The 19,925-nt window shown below is 45.5% G+C and overlaps 1 protein-coding gene across 1 annotated transcript in view; it reads right to left on the reverse strand.

Moving 5' to 3' along the window:
• The window catches only part of XPNPEP1 (X-prolyl aminopeptidase 1), a 297,380-nt gene that overhangs the window by 49,293 nt on the left and 228,162 nt on the right, over window positions 1-19,925 (reverse strand). Inside the window, exon 18 of the mRNA XM_069611759.1 lies at window positions 15,589-15,762. Within this exon, the coding sequence (XP_069467860.1) occupies window positions 15,589-15,762 (174 nt within the window). The remainder of the gene's footprint in view (window positions 1-15,588; window positions 15,763-19,925) is intronic.

The raw sequence follows: 19,925 nt of genomic DNA on the forward strand, positions 1-19,925 counted from the left end.
CTCGCAGGCCGCGGAGACCCTCCGGAGAGGGCAAGGGGGGCCCCCGAGGTGAAGTCTGCAGCAGGGAAGAGAGAGCGGGGCGGCAGCGCCACAGGCCCGACGTCCCTCCAGGGACACGGGGGCAGGGCACCCCAGGCCGCACCGTCCCGGAAGAAGCAACAGCTCGGCCGGCGGGTCACGGTCCCAGGTCTCCGTCGACCCCGCCGCCGGGAAGGATGAGGCACGCCGGCCCCCACCGATGCCCGGCAGATGTGGGAAGCAGCGCGGCAGGGCCTCGGGCGGGTACGTCCACTCCCCGCCGGGGTTGGATTTCAGGCACGCAGGAGCGCCGCAGGCGGGGGGATGGGCACTACGAAGTTGGGGAAAGCCCTTCAAGGCTCCGATTTGCGGCAGGACCGGGTCCACAGGATCCCTGAAGCAGTGGCAGTAAGGTCGTGTGCCCCGTACACGGCAACAGTCAGAGAAAGCACCATAAAACAGGGTTATGAGGTCCGCTCGCCACGGAGCTCACGCATCAGGCGGCCATCTTGCTCGGCGCACAACAGCGCCCCCCCAGTGGCTCGCTTTTAATGTAGTAAGACTGAGAGGATGAGGATCCAATGTCCGAAGTAAGGACTACCCTGTTGGCACCCTCGTTTCTCAAGGGGTCCAAATTATCTAAATGATGTTCCTCAAGGGAGAAAGGCTAGCTAGTATTAACAACCAACATCAGCGGCGACTCAGATAGCTCTGCAGTGCTTCTTTGGAGGCATACTCAGTCCAGTTCCCATAATCATTTGATCGTTTAGGTCAGATTTCTTGCGAGTCACAACCCTACTATTTTCAAGCTGTATTGAAACGTCTGCTATATCCCGATATAACCTTGCAGCCAGTTGCAAGTTACATTCCCAGTCATTTCGGCTTGCACATCTGGTTTGGACAGGCACCGAAATGCAGATTGAAATTGCAGTCTTAACCGGGACAGATACGGTCTGCTCGAATTGAAGTCAGAAGGCAAGTCCAGTGCAATGGCTATGAGCCCTTTCTGCATACGAGGTTTAGGGGTAGATGTTCCATTGGATACATTGACTTCTAACACAGGCTCCACATTAGTAGGTATTAGCATTGGATCGGCCAAGCTCAAAGAGGAGATGACACCAGCCAACAAGTCAGTGTCAGTCAGCTCAGAACACTTTTGCCCCCCAGGAGCTTCAGTTGAGCTCAATCTCTTCACTGACACTCCAGCTCTGGAGCTGGCATCCTGAAAGGAGCAGGTAGACCTAGGCATGGGCAGGGTTATCAGCAGTCTGTTCAAACTGACCGTCGGTAGGGCCAGTTCCACTAATTCTGTGGCTCTACCCGCCACATCCATTGCCTTGGCTACCTAGTCATAACACACTGCCCTAGGGACCCTTGTGTTGGGGTCCAGGCAGAGTCTTCCCCCACGCGAGCTTCCTGGCTCTTCCCCAGTCTAAAGCCTTTCTCAGTTGGTGTAGATTCCACCTCAAAGAAAACAAAGGGGGCATTTTGGGGGGTAGACAAAGGAGGTGGTTACTTGGAACTGTAAGCGGGCTTGGCGTCTCGTCCTCTGCAGCACTCCCATTACTGTGTACTGGTCCTGCTCCACGGCCGACATCTTTTCTCTGCGAAGCCGCAGCAAGCGCAATGTAACACTAAAAGTATGAAGCAAAGAGTGTTTCCCAGGACCTCGCTCTCCAACTCACACAGGGAACACTCCAGCTACACTCTGCGACTCCCAGCGTCTGGGCACAGTCTTTATACAATAGCTCCTCCTCACTTCAGCAGATCAGCAGACAGAAAAAGAAAAAAATGGATACTGAGCACCTCCACACAGGAAACACTCCGCTTAGAAATACTAATTAAAGAAGAGAACCAAGAGATAAAAGAAAAGCCTAAAGAGAAATTTGGAACAGCAAATGAGTTCAAAAAGAAGCCATTGACTGAACTGCATAAAAAGGAAGAGAGGAACAAAGTAGAGAGTCATAATTGTTGGGTAACTTTACATTCGGAAGAGAGAAGAACAACTCTCGATCGAGAGAATCAAGAGGAGAATAATAAAACCCTTAAGAGAAATAATCAAAGGACAGACGAAACAAGAGTTCAGTAAAGTGTTGAAAGAATTATATGAACTGATGAAAACAGTCACTGGAGACTACCTGAAAACTGGCTATTGAAGTAGACGTTTGCAGGAAGCAAAGATCCCAGGAGAAGGGAGCCATTCTCCTGCTTTTAGTTGTTGTCATAGTGGTAGGGTCAGTTGGGCATAGCTTGGACAGTGGACAGATTCTATTAAAGCATTTACCTTAGCTAGTTTTATTAGGGAGGGACGCCTCACAGCAGAGTGAAAGATAGATGTTTATCTTTTTCTTTGATAATCCATTTCAATGAAATATTTGTTTAGCAGCTGCATCATCCTTCTGACCCACCACACAGAACACAGCATTATTGTCATTATTTCAGCAATTTAGGGGAACACAGGCAGCACAAGTAAAAGTAATTTGATGAGATTTGCACTATTCAGGCACTTGGGAAAGTCCTATTTAGATAAAAGGTCTCATTGTTGCACTGTGGAGGATTCGGAAACTCAGCCCCATCTGTTTCCCTTAAGTGGCATTCGTGTTTAAAATCTATTAAGCAGAATAAAAGACCAAACATCAAGCATTTTGTCCAAGAGTTGCTTGATTTGTCTCACATTTACTAACGTGCAATTCTACTTTTTTTCCTCCTAGTTTAGTCTGGTCTCCTTACCTTGGTGTGTAATAGCAACTCAGTAACTGGACATGTTACAATTTTATATTAATTATTGTTAGGGCATTTTATTGCTTTTACTTTTGTCCCATTGTCAACATGCGATTTGCTATGGTGGAATTGTCATGCTTTCTGTATTATTTTGCAGAGTCTCTGAACCAAAAACAATAGTTAAAAGATATGATAAACATCCAATGCTCTTCATAGGTGAAGCCTTACTTTAAAATACATTTTAGAAAACAACATTCAGGAGATCACTAGGGGGAATGAACCAACATGGCTGTGTGATTCTTGGCTCTGGAGACTCCCTTCTTCCCACGATGGGTTAGTGGAGTTGGAATGCCCGAAGAGCAGTGAAAAGCGTCCTTGTGCGACAAATGTTGAGATGAATTTCTAGAATCTGGCATGGTGGACAGAGATTAGGAGGGCACCCTTGTTTTAGTAAACAGATGAACTCTGAGAGGTTAGCCAAACCCAATCAAGGTAAGCATGGAGAGTGGTCAAGACTATTCTCAGGGGAGTGTGAGTGGGGTCAATGGTCCACACAGTGAAGCAAATAATTCTATTTACACTGGAAAGTACAACAATACAATATTTATTCTAGCCCAAAAACAAACTAGGAAATGAAACAAGCAGATTATAACATCACACAATACTAAATTATCAAACATATATACAGTCACCTTTAGATTCTTAGAAATGCATACAATAACAGACAACAAAAAGAAGGTAAGCAGTGATGCAGTAGAATGAAACCAATTCACACGATTTATGCCCCAACGTTATAAGTCTAATCCATATGATGTATGGGGCTTTGTGCCCAAAAGCCACAAAGCTTCTTCTTATGAAATGGAAGCGTATGGGTGGAACATTTTCATTCTATATTTATGGAAGATAGGGTGTGGGGGCAGACAAAGGCTATCCGGCCCCTCCGGTGGGTCAGACTTGGGACTTAGATCTTGACAGGGAGATAATGTACTCTATAATCAGGGAATCAGGGCCACAATCTCTTCCAGAAACGATGGCCCAGATGGGATCCGAACCTCATTATAAAGACTGATCCGAAGATCTGGGAATCTTAATTTTGTTGTTTAGGGATATTGAGAAGTATAACGTGGTTCCCGAATCTTGAAAAATGTCCATCTCTTAACCAAAAAAAAAAGTGGACAGACTGCTGCCGATTAATTACTTCCCCATTGTTCTACTCTACTATACTCATGTAGCTAAATCTCTGCTGCACTAGAACAGCTATATTTTTGGGTTAGGGAGTCTGGAAGAGTAGATGAAAATCAGGTAGGTTTTGGGAAGGGATTGGGCACCTTAAGAAATTAATTTCTCCTGGCTCTTTTGCAGAAAGCAATGACGCAAGATAAGAAGCCTTTCTGTATATGTCTCGTGGACCTATCCTCTGCATTTGATAGTGTAAATGGAGCAACCCAATGGAAAAAAACTACAAGGCTGGGGGTATCGGGGAAACACTGTTGGAGATGCTCAGAGCACTGCATGTGTGGTTAAAGGTGAGGGTTAGGCTAGATGGTAAGGGCTCCCCGTCTAGAGTCATTAGTACTGGGAGGAGAGTGACCAGGGGAGATATCCTGGCACCCTCCCTCTTTAATCTATATTTAGCGTATTTCGGAGATTATATGCAGGAAGACAAAGCCTTTATGCCGTGCTTGGGTTCCATATGTGTCCACTACCTTGCATATGAGACAATATGGTCATTTTTGACCAAACCCTGATAGGCCTGCAGCACTCACTAAATACCTTTGTGTACTTCACGAACCTCCATGAGGTATCTGTGAATACATTAAGAATGAAGATAATTCCATTGGTGAAATATTTTAGGACAAAAAAAATCATACCAGCACTTCTTTATGAAACATATCTGCTCTGTGAAGTTCAGGAAACAGGTTGGCAAGCCGTCGAGGGGCGAATGGTTTTGGGGCTTCCTAGCAGGGGCCCTGAATCAGAGATCAGATACGATTTGGGTTTACTATCGATTGCTGCTCGGATGAACTGGAAGTACCTTGCTTTTATATTAAAGATAATTTGTCCACCTGAGCACTCAGTATTCACCAAATTGAATATCCTACTGGACGAGGAGTGTGTCCCATGTTTAGGGAACTGGGTGGAAAGATTTAAAGCTATTTTGCCCCGATGATATTGTTCAGTTCAATCTATCGAGTCCGCTCCACAACCTGTTAAAAAGGTGCTGTGTGGAGTTAAACGGTGTAGGACAAGATGGGCAATGACTAATTACATCCTCTTTCATGGAGTCCTATCGAGGGACAAAACCCTGTATGATGGAAAGCCGTACAATAGTAGGTTTCCTTGTGCTAAATTTAGAACATTCTTAAGATGAAGGTTCAACCTTTTACAAACTATGCAGGTTATGGGTGCTCGTAAATGGATGGAAACATCTTTAACATTGTACAGATAATGTAATAACAATGAGCACTTGGAAACCGTAGAGCATCTGACCGCGGAATGACCGGCAACACTGGAAATAAGGCAGAAGTCTTTTAATAAGCTCTTAAGCCGCAAACATTTATGTAGACGTGAACATTTCTGGAATAGGATTTTGAATGGCCTAGAAGTTTCATTATCAATTGCAGTTTTAAGATGTATAGAGTAAATATTTTTGATAATGTGTGGATATTAATTGTATTTATTGTTATGGAATTGTAAGATCAAACTAGAAGCGAGGCAGTAATTCTGTATTTTGTTATTTTTTCGTCTTTCTACCTATTGTCAAAAAATTATTCTTGCTATATTTTATGCAAGGAAATTAAATGTTGTTATTATGAATGTGTTAATTGTATTAATTGTTGAAGTGTGTAAGATTTTATGTGATGTGTAAGGTTTTATTATAAGCAATTCTGCACATAGAAAATAAAATAGAAGAGTTCATGTGGCGGTGAAATGTTCCAGAAGATAATAAACAAAGTTACAGGTAGGTAAAATGATATTCCTCTCTTTCAGATGATAGCTTTTAGATTAAATGATCAAAAAGTAATGGAATGGAATAACCAAAGATCATTCTAAGGTTTATTCTAAGGATAACAGGGGGTGGTGAATGCGTTGCAACTAGTTATCTCCACGCCCCCACCCCCACGACTATGATTTTCCCAGATGACTAGGTAGGTCGACTGGGGCGTGGGGGCTGTCGCTAGAAGTAGGTTTTCCCACCGTTGGTTCCAGCAAGATGCCCAGGAGATGTGGGCACAAGGATTCTTCTGGTCAGTTCCAGGAGCAGAGTGAAACCCTTTACCAAGACGAAAAGCAGAAGGCAGGGAAGCAGACCTCTTCAGGACTTTTCACCAGATGGAGGAAGGCGAGTTCTGGTGATGGCTACCGCACGCAGGCGACAGCAGGTGTCCTTCCAGTCACGTTTCAAAAAGACTGTCCAGTGCAGGAATGCAACTTCTACCACGAGCAGGCGACCACTGAAGTTCAGGCGACGAATGCAGAACAGCAACGATTGTACCGAGGTAGCCCACTGGAGAGCTTGTAAGTCCAGACACATATCCGAAGGCTCAGGACTGCTAGATCTTCTAGAATGCTTGGAGACTGGATGGTCCTACAAGTACAAGGGTTGAAGCACTGCTCATGGCCTTTCGCAGATCAGGTTGTCCAGCAGGGATTCACTGGGCCAAACACAGTAGTCATCCATGGATCTTCAGTCGGCTGCTCTTCTACACAGGATACTTGTCTCCAATGCGGATCTGAAGAAATGGCTGCAGGAGTAGTCTTCTTATTATAAATACTGGCTGAAGCAAGTCCAAGCCCACCAATGGTAAGAATCTGCACCATTCCAACAGCCGGCAGTGGTCCAATCAGAGACCACTGTGGGTTTCATTCATGCCACCCACCAAGACGTTCAGGCACCACGGATGTGGAATGCGACCAGACAGTCCCACCACTTCCAGGGCCAAGTGCACACAAAGATATCACTAGCCAGCAGCAGCTTCCCCAGGCAAGTGCATGACCTTATATGGGATTGCCCGACCTGAGAAGGACCCTGGGGTCGGTGGTTGTACAAGTAGAGGCCGAGTGCCCCACAATCCTTTTGCAATCATGGAGACCCTGCAATGTTTAGAAGGCAAAGTACCCTTCCTCAGACTATGGATCAGGAGCCCCATTGCAAAGAGGCAGAGAGGGAGTGGACTGAAGGAGCAACCAAAGGGCTATACATGGGACATATTGCATGAAATCAAAGTCCTCAGGTCAGACATACAAGTGTCAGTTGCAGAGTTGACAGGGAGAGTGGAGACGATGGGGGGGAAAGATGGAGGGGTTGAGACCAACCAGTGAACAGCAGACATCCTTGAAATGAAGATGGATGCTAGGATGACAGACTTGGAAACAAGAGGGGTGGATTTGGAACTCAAGACAGGTGATCCCGAAAACGGAGAAAGGCATAATAGCCAGAGAGTTCTTGGTCTAAAGGCAGTAGAGGTGGAATCCCATGCAGGGGAGGAGAGGAAGTTCAGGGCATCATAAACTTGCCCTTTAACAATGAGGGTGGTAAGGCGATTGGCATTGGGAGGGCACACAAAGGGGGTGATGGGGCCAGATGTCTGAGATCAGTGGTTGTTAAGCGTGCAAGCTTTAAGCAAAAGACTGAGGTGTTAACGAGAGCTCAGACGTTAAGCGAGGTTTAGTAGGAGGGGTCTTGTTGGGACTGACTCTTATTAAACAGGGAAGGGCAAACGGCTCATGTTGTGGCTGAGCAGAAAGGGCGTTAGGTATTGATGGGGATTCCAGTTGGCACTAGTTTTTGAGTTCAGGGGAGAGGACTATTGCATTACCAATGCAGAGGTGGCGGACTGAGCAGTCTGATTTGTGTCAAACAACAAGGGAAGAGCCCGAACTGGCAGTGGTGACCCAAGTAGTGAGAAAGGAGTTGAGAACACTGAGCGCAAGGAAGAAAAATACATGGGATCTGCAAAGTCTGCAGAATGAATACACCCACACTGGTTCACTGAAGTGAAGTGGACATGCACACAGGATGGTAGATGTGTTTGGGGGGAGCGGTGGTTCGGGGGGGGGGGGGTTGGTGAAATGTGAACTGATGGGGAGAGTCTGAGAAACACAATGGACCAGTAGGGGGACATTTGGGTTATGTTGTAAACTGGAAATTCTGTTCATGTAATGCGGGCGTCTCGTCAGTGGGGTTTTCTTTTCTTTTTCTTTTTTTGCTTCAATGTCGTTAGTTAGATTAATATGTGCAGGATGGTGGGGGGAGGGGAGAAGGGGTAATACCTTGGACAGATGTTGGAACTTCACAGCATGGTAGTTAGTGGAGTGGGCCCGAGTTAGAGGGGGAAGGCCTGAAAGGAGGAGAGGGATCGGATAACACTGAGATGAAGGGCGGGACTGACAGAGAGGTCCTGGGAGCCTTAAGTGTGGCCACACCAAAAATGAAGGGATTGCATTTCCTGACCAAGAGATCCTTGGTGGCTTGAGAGTTTAAGAGAAACAATTGGGGAGTCTTCTTCCTGCAAGAAACTATGCTACTGCAGGGGTCGGGGTGTTTAGAGTGAGCGGGCGAGGGGCTCAGGATTCCCAGCAAATTTGTGGAGCTCGCGTTTAGCCTTGAAGACAATAGTATTTACCGTCTGATTTTGTGCACCGTTGCAGGGAAGGAGAGCGAGGCATTATGGACCAACACTAGGGAAGCTTGGGTGTTGATGCGGTGTAGTCGGGGAGGACGAAGCGTCCAAGAAACGTGAACACGGCACCCAAACTGGCGGCTGGAGGCCTCGATTGCACAGGCTGAAAGCAGAGTAGGTTCCAGAGTGAGGCAGCGGTCCTATGCCGACCCAAGCACAAAAAACGGCTGGCAGACAGGACGGACCAAGCCTGGGGAAAGGAGGGAGAACAGCAGAGCAGCGCTGGAGAGAGTGGCGGCTGGAGAAGCCCATGGGCACAGGGTGCGGAAGACCGGAACTGAGCGATGTGCTGCCGTGAGTCCTGGCCCAGACCGAGGTGGTTCAGCACAATAAAGCAAGTGCACCGCTCAGGTGCTGGCTTCTGGACGAAACGAGAAACCTCCGAGCACGAGCGCCGAGCACTGCGGTTCCAGTGGAAGGAACGTATGTATGCATGCCGCAAATCGAGGCGAGACAACTCCACGGCTCCCAAACACGAACCAGCAGTGGCTGAAACATGGGGCATATATCCACTTGATGCATTGCTCAGGACAACTTTAGTAGAACCAGGTAAAAAAAAACGCTGAAATGCTGACCTCAAGTATGCCAAAGGGATGATTTAATGTCCCTGGATTTAGAGCCCTGTTTGCACACCCCAGTTGGCAAATGCAAAACGATTGTTAGGAACGTGCACTGCCCAGTGGGAAAAGGCCATCAGATGTAACTAAGCGAGAGACAGCTGCACGTATCAGCACCTCACGTAGTTCTCGGCATAATAAAGTGCAGATAATCAGCTATTTGAATGAAGCACATGGTGAGAGATGCCCAGTACGTAATGGACTGCCTTTACTGTTAGAAACGAGACGCTGGGAACTATGACATGCAGCGTGGGAAATGGCACCAAGACACTGAACCCAGGTGGCCACAGGGCACACCAAACGTCTTGGGGGACCGGTTGGTGGCGCAGGGCAGCACCACTGGGTACCAGGTCGGCACACCAGGGAGTCGCATTGAAATACTCAACAAGGCAGCTCTCGGAGACAACGTACATACAAGATTTGGAGTGATAACAGAAGAGTTAAGATCACCACTGCGAAAAGAAAGCCAAAACAGTGCGAAGGATGTGTACATAATAGACAAGAGTGAGTATCTGAATAGGGGGTATGTGTGAAGAATTTCTTGGCAGAAGGACGACGTCCAGACACTGGGGGTGCACGATAGGGGTCGGAACTTATTCCAGTAAAACTGCAAGTAACTGGGGTCAGGGAAAGAGAGCAAGAGAGCAAGAGAGAGAAGTTAACAGATCCGCAGGCACACATGCCTGGTGTTGTGGATTGTGGTTGAGCACAAAGTGGTAATACAACCCACCGTGAAGAGCACATTGGTGTTACAATACCGCTACAAGAGAGAAAGTCAAGCCAGTGACACTCAGCAGGGTGGTTGGCGAGCTTGGAGGTAGTTCACCTGTGAAACACACTAGCTGTCAGGAGGGGATTCATTGTGTCATTATAACACCTGCATTAGTTTGGCAAGGATAATACATTTAAATTCCGGACAAGTGTCATAAGGGTAAAGCCAGACAGACTGTAATAGAGGCTTACACCTGCAAACAAGGGGAACAATGCAGTGGCATAGGAAAATCTGAGTGCTGTGTTGGCACCATCATGGATAGGCCCGCAAGAAGAGGGCCCCCCCACCCTGGCAGCGATTGCAGCACTGAAACCCGCACTAGAACACAAGATTGATGCAGTCATAGCAGATGTCTGGCAGACCGATTGGGAGCAGCAGAACAGCAACTACAAGACAACAACTAATATCGCTAGTGCCCAGACTCAAGTGTTAGACCTAGTTGAACAGGTGAAACCCCTAGAACACCGGGCGGAGGATGCAGAGGGGAGGGCTTGCAGGAAAAATATCAGAATACTGGGCCTTCCAGAAGGAGAGGAAGGCAGTGACCTCACGGCTTACAACAAAAATATGCTCCTGCAAGAGGTGGGCACGGGCACCCTAATACAAAGGATTCACTGTTGAGAGAGCGCATAGCTCCCTGACGAAAAAAAAACACCTCTTGGAGACCAGTGATAGCTAAAACCATGAACTATAAATACAGGGAGAGGGCCCTTGCCTTTTTTAAGAGAGGGAGGAATATCGTGAGAAGCTCTTCTAAACTGGTGATATATCCCGATTACACAGCTTTAGTGCAACAATGCAGAGAAATGCTTGGTCCAACTAAAGAATGATTAAGGAGAGCACATTTGTGGTATATGTTGATATACCCGGCCAAATTGAAGGATTTACACAATGGAAGATGTAATTTCTTCGACAACACAACAGAAGCACATTCCTGAATGGACGTGCAGGGATTGCCATAGCTGCCGAGTAGAAATAACAATGTGCCTTATTGTGTTAACAATATAACATGCCAAAACACTGCCCTTTGCTCCTTGTACCGACATCCGCAATTTAGAGGGAAAAGGCAGAAAAAACAACAAGACGAATTCGGAACGCACGTAACAGAGACACTTGAGACTGAGAACAGGTGACCAGATGGCTGCTGCTTTGGGCAGCTGCCATATACCCGGGCTGTAGTTTATGAAGCCAGTAGTAAGGCATTTTAGCTGCTGCAGGATACCTAGGAGGTGGGGAGGTGGGTACGGAAGAGGCGGCCAAGTTGGAGTATGCAATGCACTGCTGGGCTGTTGAAGTTGGGAAAGGTTTTTTGGTTATCAGAGTTATGGTTTGTTGGGATGGGTGGGGAGAAGGGAACAGGCAAATGGGTGGGTTAAGGGGGGAGTGTTTGGTGTGAGGACAGGTACAAGTGTGTTTGATATAATACCAGTGAGGAGTATGAGAGTGGGAGTGGTTTTCAGGCGCTAGGTCACTCAACTGGAGGAACTGGAGGTGGGGCCCTACTAAGCAAAAGAGAGAGGAGGAGCGAAATGTGGCTGGTAATGCAGGGAGAGCGATCCGGAATCAGGGTCCCAGAGGGTAAATTGGCCGGGCAGTGGGAAAATGTAGGCCCAGTCAGCGCTTTTTATGGCAAAGGTGGATGATATGAATATAGTTACCCGGAACATCAGGGGGCTTAACTATGTTAAGAGATTGCACAAGTACATGCTTGTTTGAACAGAATGAGGGCAAAGGCAGCACTACTACAAGAAACACATCTAACGAGTGACAGACAAGCTATGATAGCTAGGAAATGGGGTGGTAAGATGTACGGTTCACCGTTCCCGGCGTACGCAATGGGGGTCCTCATTTGGATTGCTTCCAGTGTCCCCTTTCAGTTACTAGCGTTGAAAAAGGATGATGAAGGCCAACATGCTGTAGTACATGGCTTGTTGGAAACTAGAAGTCTGTTTCGTGAATACATATGCTCCAAATCATTATACCACAGGGTTTTTCCGATCATTATGCTCAGCCATCCATATATAGAGGGGCACACGAGTCTGAGGTGGCGACTTCAATGGCACACTTAACCCTAGATTAGATAGATCAGATGAGAAATATAAAAAAACAGCACTGCCGGCCAGAGCCCTTTGCTCCCTTCTGAGTCACTTATAATTATAGGGAGAAGCACGAGGAGATGGGACTACTACCATTTTAAGACTCCCCCATGGCGTACATGCATAGATAGGCTACATTTTCACTGGGCAGAGAATTTGGGGAGTTTTCGGACATAGATTATATAGCTAGGGTTCTCTGTGTCCACGAGTGACAACATGGCAGGGTGCCGTGCAAAAACAGCCGATTCGTACTTGAGGGTTGAACGAGGCGGCTTCGGCTTGCAGACGAATATAGTAACTACCTGGGGGACAAGATTGAGGAGTATTTTGACATTATCACCAATAGTGTTGCAATGGTAGGCACACTGTGGGACGCATGGTCATGTGCGGGGCAGCGATTGGACAAATGGGGGGTCTCAGAAAAGATATATTACAGGCTTAAACAGACACTGAAAATGCCATTGGGCAGAAAGGGAATGCTGAGGAGCTGGGCAGTAGAGAGACGGTTGAATTGGTGGAATTGCACCAACAATGCATTATGATGTGTGAAAGGTTGGGCAAGTTTGACTTTGCCAGGTATACAGACTCTGCATGCAGAGAGAGACAAACGGCAGGAACCGAAAGACATGATTAGTGCCATCATGGATGAAGATGGTGTGGTCATAAGATCCCAAGGAGGGATAAATTAGGCTTTTTCAAGGTTCTACGAATCCCTGTACTCGATTAATAGAATAACAGAAGAAAGGGACATCAGTGAAGCCCTAATCCAAATACACCAATCTAAATTAGAAGAACAAGCAGATATGCTTGATGCTCTACTGACACGAGAGGCAATTAGGGCGGTAATAGCAGAACTCCCAACGGCCAAAATCCCAGGACCTGACCGGCTCCCAGGTGAATTCTTTTAAAAGTATTTATTTATTTAATTTGAATTTATAAAGCGCCCAGCGGCCCGGAGGCATCGTGGCGCTGTTACAGCAAGTTACTTAGTACAGTAGGACAAGTAATACATAGGTAGTGAAGAGGTTGGTACATGTTCAGTGACAGTGTTGAGAAAGAGTTCCAAGGGTTACAGTGGAACAGGGTGGAGAAAGTACATTTGTAAAAGGTGTTAGTTAAATAACTTTGTTTTTAGCAGCTTGCTGAACTCTGTGAGAGATTCTTCGCTTCTTAAGTTGAGAGGTAGTGCGTTCCAGGCTATTGGGGCAAATACTTCAAAGCTGGTGCCGCCAGCTTTAGCTCTGTTGAACGCTGGGACCGATAGTAGTTGGGAGTATTGGTCACGTTTAGGTCTGTGGGCTGGAGTCTGGTGTATTCTGTCTACTAGGTAGGCTGGGGCGGTCTTAGTGAGGCACTTATGTATGATGGTAAGGGCTTTGGATGTTATGCGTTCTCTGATTGGGAGCCAATGTGCGTCCTTTCTTGCCTTGGAGATGTGCTCTCTCTTGGGTATGCGGAGGGCGGCTCTGAGAGCGTTGTTTTGTGCACTCTGTAGTCTGTTAATGTTATTGGCAGAAGTGCCTATGAGAAGGATGTTACAGTAGTCAAGTTTTGCTCCAATTGTGGCTCTCGCAATGTTAAGGAGATTGCTTGTAGAAAGGTGGGGTTTTACTGCATTTAGAATTTTTGTGGTAAGGGCAGCGGAGGATGAGTTAGGGTAGAGTCGAGGTAAACCCCAAGGGTTTTCACTGATGTGGAGGCTGTAATGGTGGCATTCTCAATAATGAATGAATTATACTTCTCATTCAGTTTTTTTAGCGCTTCTTTGGGGCCTACTAGCAGGATTTCGTTTTTTTCCCAACATCACATGGAATTTAAGGAGGCTTCCCCATGTAGTAGACAGTACTAATCATATGTTAGAAGACTGTGCAGGGGCCTCTTGGACGCAGTAAAAGCTTTCGATTCAGTTTGCTGGGATTGGCTGCTGGAAACTCTTCAGTGTTTTGGGATAGGTGTGGTGTTCTTAAAATGGGTAAAGCTGATTTATAGGGAACCCAGCGAAAACCGGTAGACAGACCTCCAAGGTATGGGAAATACACAAAGGCACTAAACAGGGCTGTCCATGGTCACCAATGTTCTTTATAGTAGCGATGGAACCGCTGGCGGTCTTCCTCAGAATGGAGTAAGCAGAAGCAGGGATAGTGATTGACGGAGTAGAACACTTGATCTCTTTATACGCAGATGATATGCTGCTGTATGTGTGCCAACCAGAGACTAACCTACCGTACCTGTTGGATATCATTGATCAGTTTACAACCCTTTCAGGTATCCAAGTTAATAGGGAAAAATCCTGTTTGTTCCCATTAGCAGGACTTCGAGAACTCACTATGGAGCAGCTACCAGTGCTGGGCTTAAGGTGGACGAGAGATTCCTTTTGCTGCTTGGGCGTCAATGTGTGGCATGATCCAGCTGCTTCACATGAGAATAATACACAAAAAGTATTAAAAGTGGTAGCTAGCTCCATGTGTTATTGAAAAACCTACCTTTGGGGGTACCAGGCAGAGCAGCATTACTTTTATCCATAACCAAGGTAAGCCTATTGGATTTCTCCCACTGCTTTCTATGGGAACTTCAAAAGTGACTAACGGGAACTTAGACAGACAGTACTATTTTTACTAGATGCCCCCGCGGTCCTTGACTTTTTTTTTAGCAATTTGTTGATTTTAGGAAGTATCCGTAATTTATGAAAATGTACAAAAAAAAAATCACTGTCGCTCACCTCCTGGGTAGTTTGTGTATATTGATGCTGCTTTGTTACGCTTGTTTCCTATGGGCCGTTGAGTGTACTTGGACCTGTATTGGCCTATGACACTTGCTTAATTTTATTTCAAATTTGGAAAATTACTATTAATGTCTGCCCATGTGTTTTAACCCTTTTATCCCTCCATGTACTACTATGTGCTCAGCATTACTGTGTTAGAATTGTCTAAAATGTATGGGAGGTATTAGGGAACATTAACTAAGCAAGGGTGGTTGGATGATGAGAGTAACCTTACCTGTGTATACAATTGTTCTTCTCTTCCTTTAGAAATCCAAGTTGTAAGGTGTACCACCAGGTATTATCCCAGACAGTGGTGTAAGGCCCGGGAAGGATCTTCTTCAGGGCCCGTTACCTTTTTTATAATGTACACATCAACTCTTCTGTATTATTGAATAGTACCTATTGGTCTCCTTATAGCCTATGTATAATATTTTAATACAAAATGTACATATTTATAAGCCTGTTTATTCACTAGTATACCATATTCAAGGAACTACTTAAGGTTGGTGACTCAGGGCACTGCCAAGGTGGACACATTTGCAGACAGGGGCAGTTCAATGTATTACAGCAAAGACTCCAACATGGGCACTCTCCTAACACTTGAACACAGGCAATCCCAGGATCTCCAAAGGGAAATTACTACACTTTCCTGGGCAGAAATCCAAAAGACCACTTTAAATCTCCCCATTCACTGCTCAGCTGGTCGATGTCCACCAAATTGTATAGTACACAATGCAACTATTTCACTGTTCAAAGTGACTATTATTAAGTTATGAGTTAGAATTTAGGAGTTACAATAATTGCTCACACTTAAGTTATTACTGATAAAAAGAAGAACACTCATTCTATATTTTAAATGTTCACATTGATTTTCAGCTTCATACCAGACTTTACACTGTTCTTTCAAAAACAATCTTACCATCAGAAACAATCATGCCAGCTTCTAGAGGTTCATCCGCAAACGTTTTATAGCTGATACCACAGGGTCCTTCATGCACGTTGAGAAAGGATCCCACTCCGTGTCCTGTGCCGTGCAGGTAGTCTAGCCCGGCCTCCCACAGCGCTGAGCGTGCAAAGGAATCCAAGAGATGACCTGCCAATCAAAGATGCAACACACAGTAAAACGCACAAACACTTCATATTACATTTAAGTTCCAAACCACTTTGAAATAATGATGATTTATCACTATTGGCTGAGGGTTAACCATCTGAACAAGTGAAGAATGCATTTTTAATTGATGAGACTGAAAACAAAACATAGTTTAATACCACTGTTAACTTATTGCACTTGGAGCTAATCTTTAAAAAGCAAAAATGTGGTAATTGTGTTAACAGGGTTGAATCTGGAATATAAGGCAAAGGACTGGGGATCCGATAATGCATAGATATTTATCAGTGACAGCCATTCACAATGGTTTTTAGAGTCTAAACATGTAAAGGTTTCTAGAAACGGATTAAAATGACTGTTCTACGTAAACTAGTTGGCCACAGATGGAGTAACAACCAGGCTAAGGCAGCAAGGGTGGAGTGAAGAGGCAGCCACTGTGCTCTTCTCACTGCTTTAAGTGTGGCTTGACACTGCAGAAGGGATGTGTGGTGGAGAAGAGAAACTTGAGATCCCACCAATCAGAGGGTGGGTTCCTCTACTTCAGTGTGGAATGTGGTGGCAAGGAATGAAGAGACTGACCAATAAACCTATCGGTCAATGGGGGAAACTCCAATGGGGGGTTTCCCTACCTAAACTAAAGAAACTCTACTCCGCGTCAGGAAGTCTCTAAGTCAAACTCAACAGGCACCGTCCCAGGCATAAATTAGTTTTCAACAATGTATTAGCAGAGTTTGCTAATGTTCACTTCCTTGATTAGCAAACAAACCCATTTGATTAGCAGAGGTATACTAATATCTTTAATGTCACCAGAAGTTTTTTGAACCCAAGACATAAAACATGCAACAATAGATCATTTTTGTGTACCGCTGAAGTAAGATATTAGTGAAAAAGAGTCCGGCCTTGCAAATTCTTAAAAATTCTGCTAGACCTGCAGGTCTAGTAACTTAGTTTACCTACTCCGCCTAAGAGAAATGAACTTGCCACTTAGCAACAGTTGACAAAAAATGTAAATGAACTTTCTGTAAAATGCTGAAGGTCACCAAGAACCCCACGTCGTTTAGCACGCTGCTGCCACCCAAAGGCCAGCCATGCACAGTGAAACGTATTTGACATGTACTGCAAACAAAGTGAATATTACATACAAGTTTCAAATGCCCCCTGCAAAAGGTATTCATACAATGCATCTTCCCCAATAAAATAAAATCTAGTTGACACTGAAATTTAGATAAACTAACCTAAACTTTATTGTAATGCATGAAGACACTGCAGTGTTTTACAGTAGCAATACTGCAATTATGAATTATGTAAGGAATGGAATTGTATGACTGTCTTTTAGAAAATATAAAGTTAACACATACTGATCTTTGCCAGAAAGGATAGTTGGCTTGATAAAAGGGTCATCCTGATTACTTCTGGCTTGCAATTATTTGCTCAAAAGACATTCTTGACTAGCACTCCCACACAGGCCTACGGCACTTAAGATTGGAGGAAATGATTACTGCAGTGATCAGAGTAAAGGGTGGAGAGAGGCCTGAGGGCAAGAGAAATAGCTATTTTTGCTACACAAGTGTCAATTTAATTAGCAAACCTGCAGAATTGAATAGCAAATTGCTATACAACACTGCTTGTTCTATGCCTTGCTACTCTGTCCTTGTCACTACAAAAAATCATATAAAGTCCTGCTCATGCTATAACAGAGGAGAATGTCTCCATTCTGGATGTAAAGTGCCCCAAAGATTCTCATGTTGTTCAAAACAACACTTCTCCCTCTTTTGTCTCTCTCCCCCCCCTCTTTTTTATCTCTCCCTCTACCTCTGCTCCGGCCCCTGCCCCTGCTCCTGCCCCTGCCCCTGCCCCTACCCCTGCCCCCCTGGTGTAACGTCCGTTCCATTGGTAACAGCTGGTCAAGCTGACAGTGCGCTCAAGATTTCCCTCGTGGCAGTAGATCGCATGAAGACTGTCTGACCCAGAATAATAACACATGGTTTCTGACATAATTCTAGGAAAAAGAAGTTTGGGAGATGTTACTACCATATGGTGTCAGGAGTTAAAGGGGCCATGTCCCTGATTCACGTCCTTGTTCCCAGCAGGTGAATTCCTCTCCATGCGTTCCTCCCGCATATTACCACCCCTATAGGGACTATTGGTTAGCGACCTCATGGAAAGGGTCTCCCCCGGGGAGAAGTGACGCAATCTGAAGATCGTCACAGGAAGCAATGATATTCTTCGGTATTCATTGCCATGGCAAGATGTGCGAAAAACTTGTGCCACTGGGTTCTGGAACATCAGATTAGCCCAAGCCTCTAGCAGTTACTGTCAGCTGTTATATGCAAAGGTAAGCAGTAGGCCAGTATCCACCTCTCCCCAATTCCCTGGCATCCGTGCAGTGGGTGTTTCTACACAAATGTAAATACAAAGTGGGAGTGCCTGTGCCTCTTTGCAATATTTTTACAGCTGGAAACACCCCCTGCCCCATCTAGTGCCCTTAGCATACTTGCCCAACAAGGGTAACTGGACTGGGACTGTGAAGAGCCAGGCATGAGATGCGGACACAGAGGACTCCTGGTTTCTGGTTATAAACTTTTATTGAAAAAAATCGGGTTTGGAAAATGCCTCACTATCCCTAATCTAAGAGATTTCCCTACCTTAACCAAAACTAATGGGTCTGTCCTTTGTCATGATCGCCAAAACAAAAATATGTCCGGTGTTCAAAATCCTATTCTGGCCCCCTCACTCCAAAAATAACTAAGGTGTAAAGGGTATTGTCTCGGATTCTCAAAATGTTCCAATCCAACACAAAAGTTCAAATCCATGGAAAAGGGTTCCAATGGACAATTTACACAGTTACAGGGAATGACTCCCTGCCCCAGATTACTTGTAATAGTGTGTCAAATCCAAAAATAAAGAATAGTGAAGTTCCTTAGAACCCAAGAGGATCACGGTCTCCTAATGGCGTGTTCACAGTTCGCTGGGAAATAGCTCCCTTCCCCAGGTTTCTCTTTACATTAAATGTAATTCAGATCCTAAGTGTATGCATCTTCCTAGGGATTCTCCTTTCACTTCGATACAATTTAGATGAGAGTGCAGGCTCTTCTCAATTTACAATAGTTTTCAATCACAAGGTCATGGGTCTTCAGATTCTCCTTTCCAGATTTATAAAAGTTCACACTTCAAGGCCATGAACCTTCCTCGAGATTCTTTTTATTGTATACTTGTACACACACTGAGTTTGCCTGGTGTAATCCGCTGCCAGTGCTTTCATGCAGTCTTTCAAACACCGTTCTTCACCAGGTATACTCTCCTGCAAGGACTTTATTTTATGACTTTTCCTTTCTATCCAGGAAAAAAAATTAGCCTACTTCTGGCTTATCCACTTTTGTTTCACACAGTTCTTTTCAATATTTGCACCCTCTTTCACAAAAGGGTTCTTTGCCCCTTTTCCACAAGAATTTCCTTCTACTTCGCTGGTGGCCTTCAAATACGGGTTCAACAACCCGTTCGTAGTTTGCTTCACAAATAGGCTAACCTCTTCATTAGCCTCCCTTTGTGGCTATCGACTTATTCTTATGAAGCACTACACTTTGTCAGGCAACCTGGTAACCAGTCTGTCTTCCCTGGGCTTACCGGTTGCTCTCTGTGATCCCCCACTTCAGTTCTCTTCCTTCTGTGTTATTCTAACGGAGCGACATAACCAGTCTGTCTTCTCTGGGCTTACTGGTTGCTTCTTGCGTTCCTTCGCTCTGGGTCTTCCCAACTTGCTGGTTCGGCATGCGTTCCAACACCGCGGTGCTCTTGCTGTGTACCTTTCTAGGGTGCATGGTTCCTGCTGCCTTCTGTTCTCGAGTGGCGAACCATCTGCACCTGGGCTTCTTTCTCCCACATTTGGGCTCGCTTTCACGCCGTCTCCTATGGTGTGGTTCCCTTCTACGTGGTTCTTGGCGTCGGCACACATAGCAGTGCAGCCCAGCATCTACAGTTCTCTCCTCCCCCCCCAGTCAGCTATAGCAGATCCTGCTTTAAATGTCCTACGATGATTGCATAGTCTCCAAAGACTAGACCTTTGCGTTGGTTTACCTGTCTTAGTCATCTTTATTGTTCCACTGCTCTTTCTAGTCGTTGTTACGAGACTGTTTCTTGAATGGCGTTGA

The sequence above is a fragment of the Ambystoma mexicanum genome, chromosome 8 (assembly GCF_040938575.1).
Source record: "Ambystoma mexicanum isolate Mex_15411 chromosome 8, UKY_AmexF1_1, whole genome shotgun sequence".
Lineage (NCBI taxonomy): Eukaryota > Metazoa > Chordata > Amphibia > Caudata > Ambystomatidae > Ambystoma > Ambystoma mexicanum.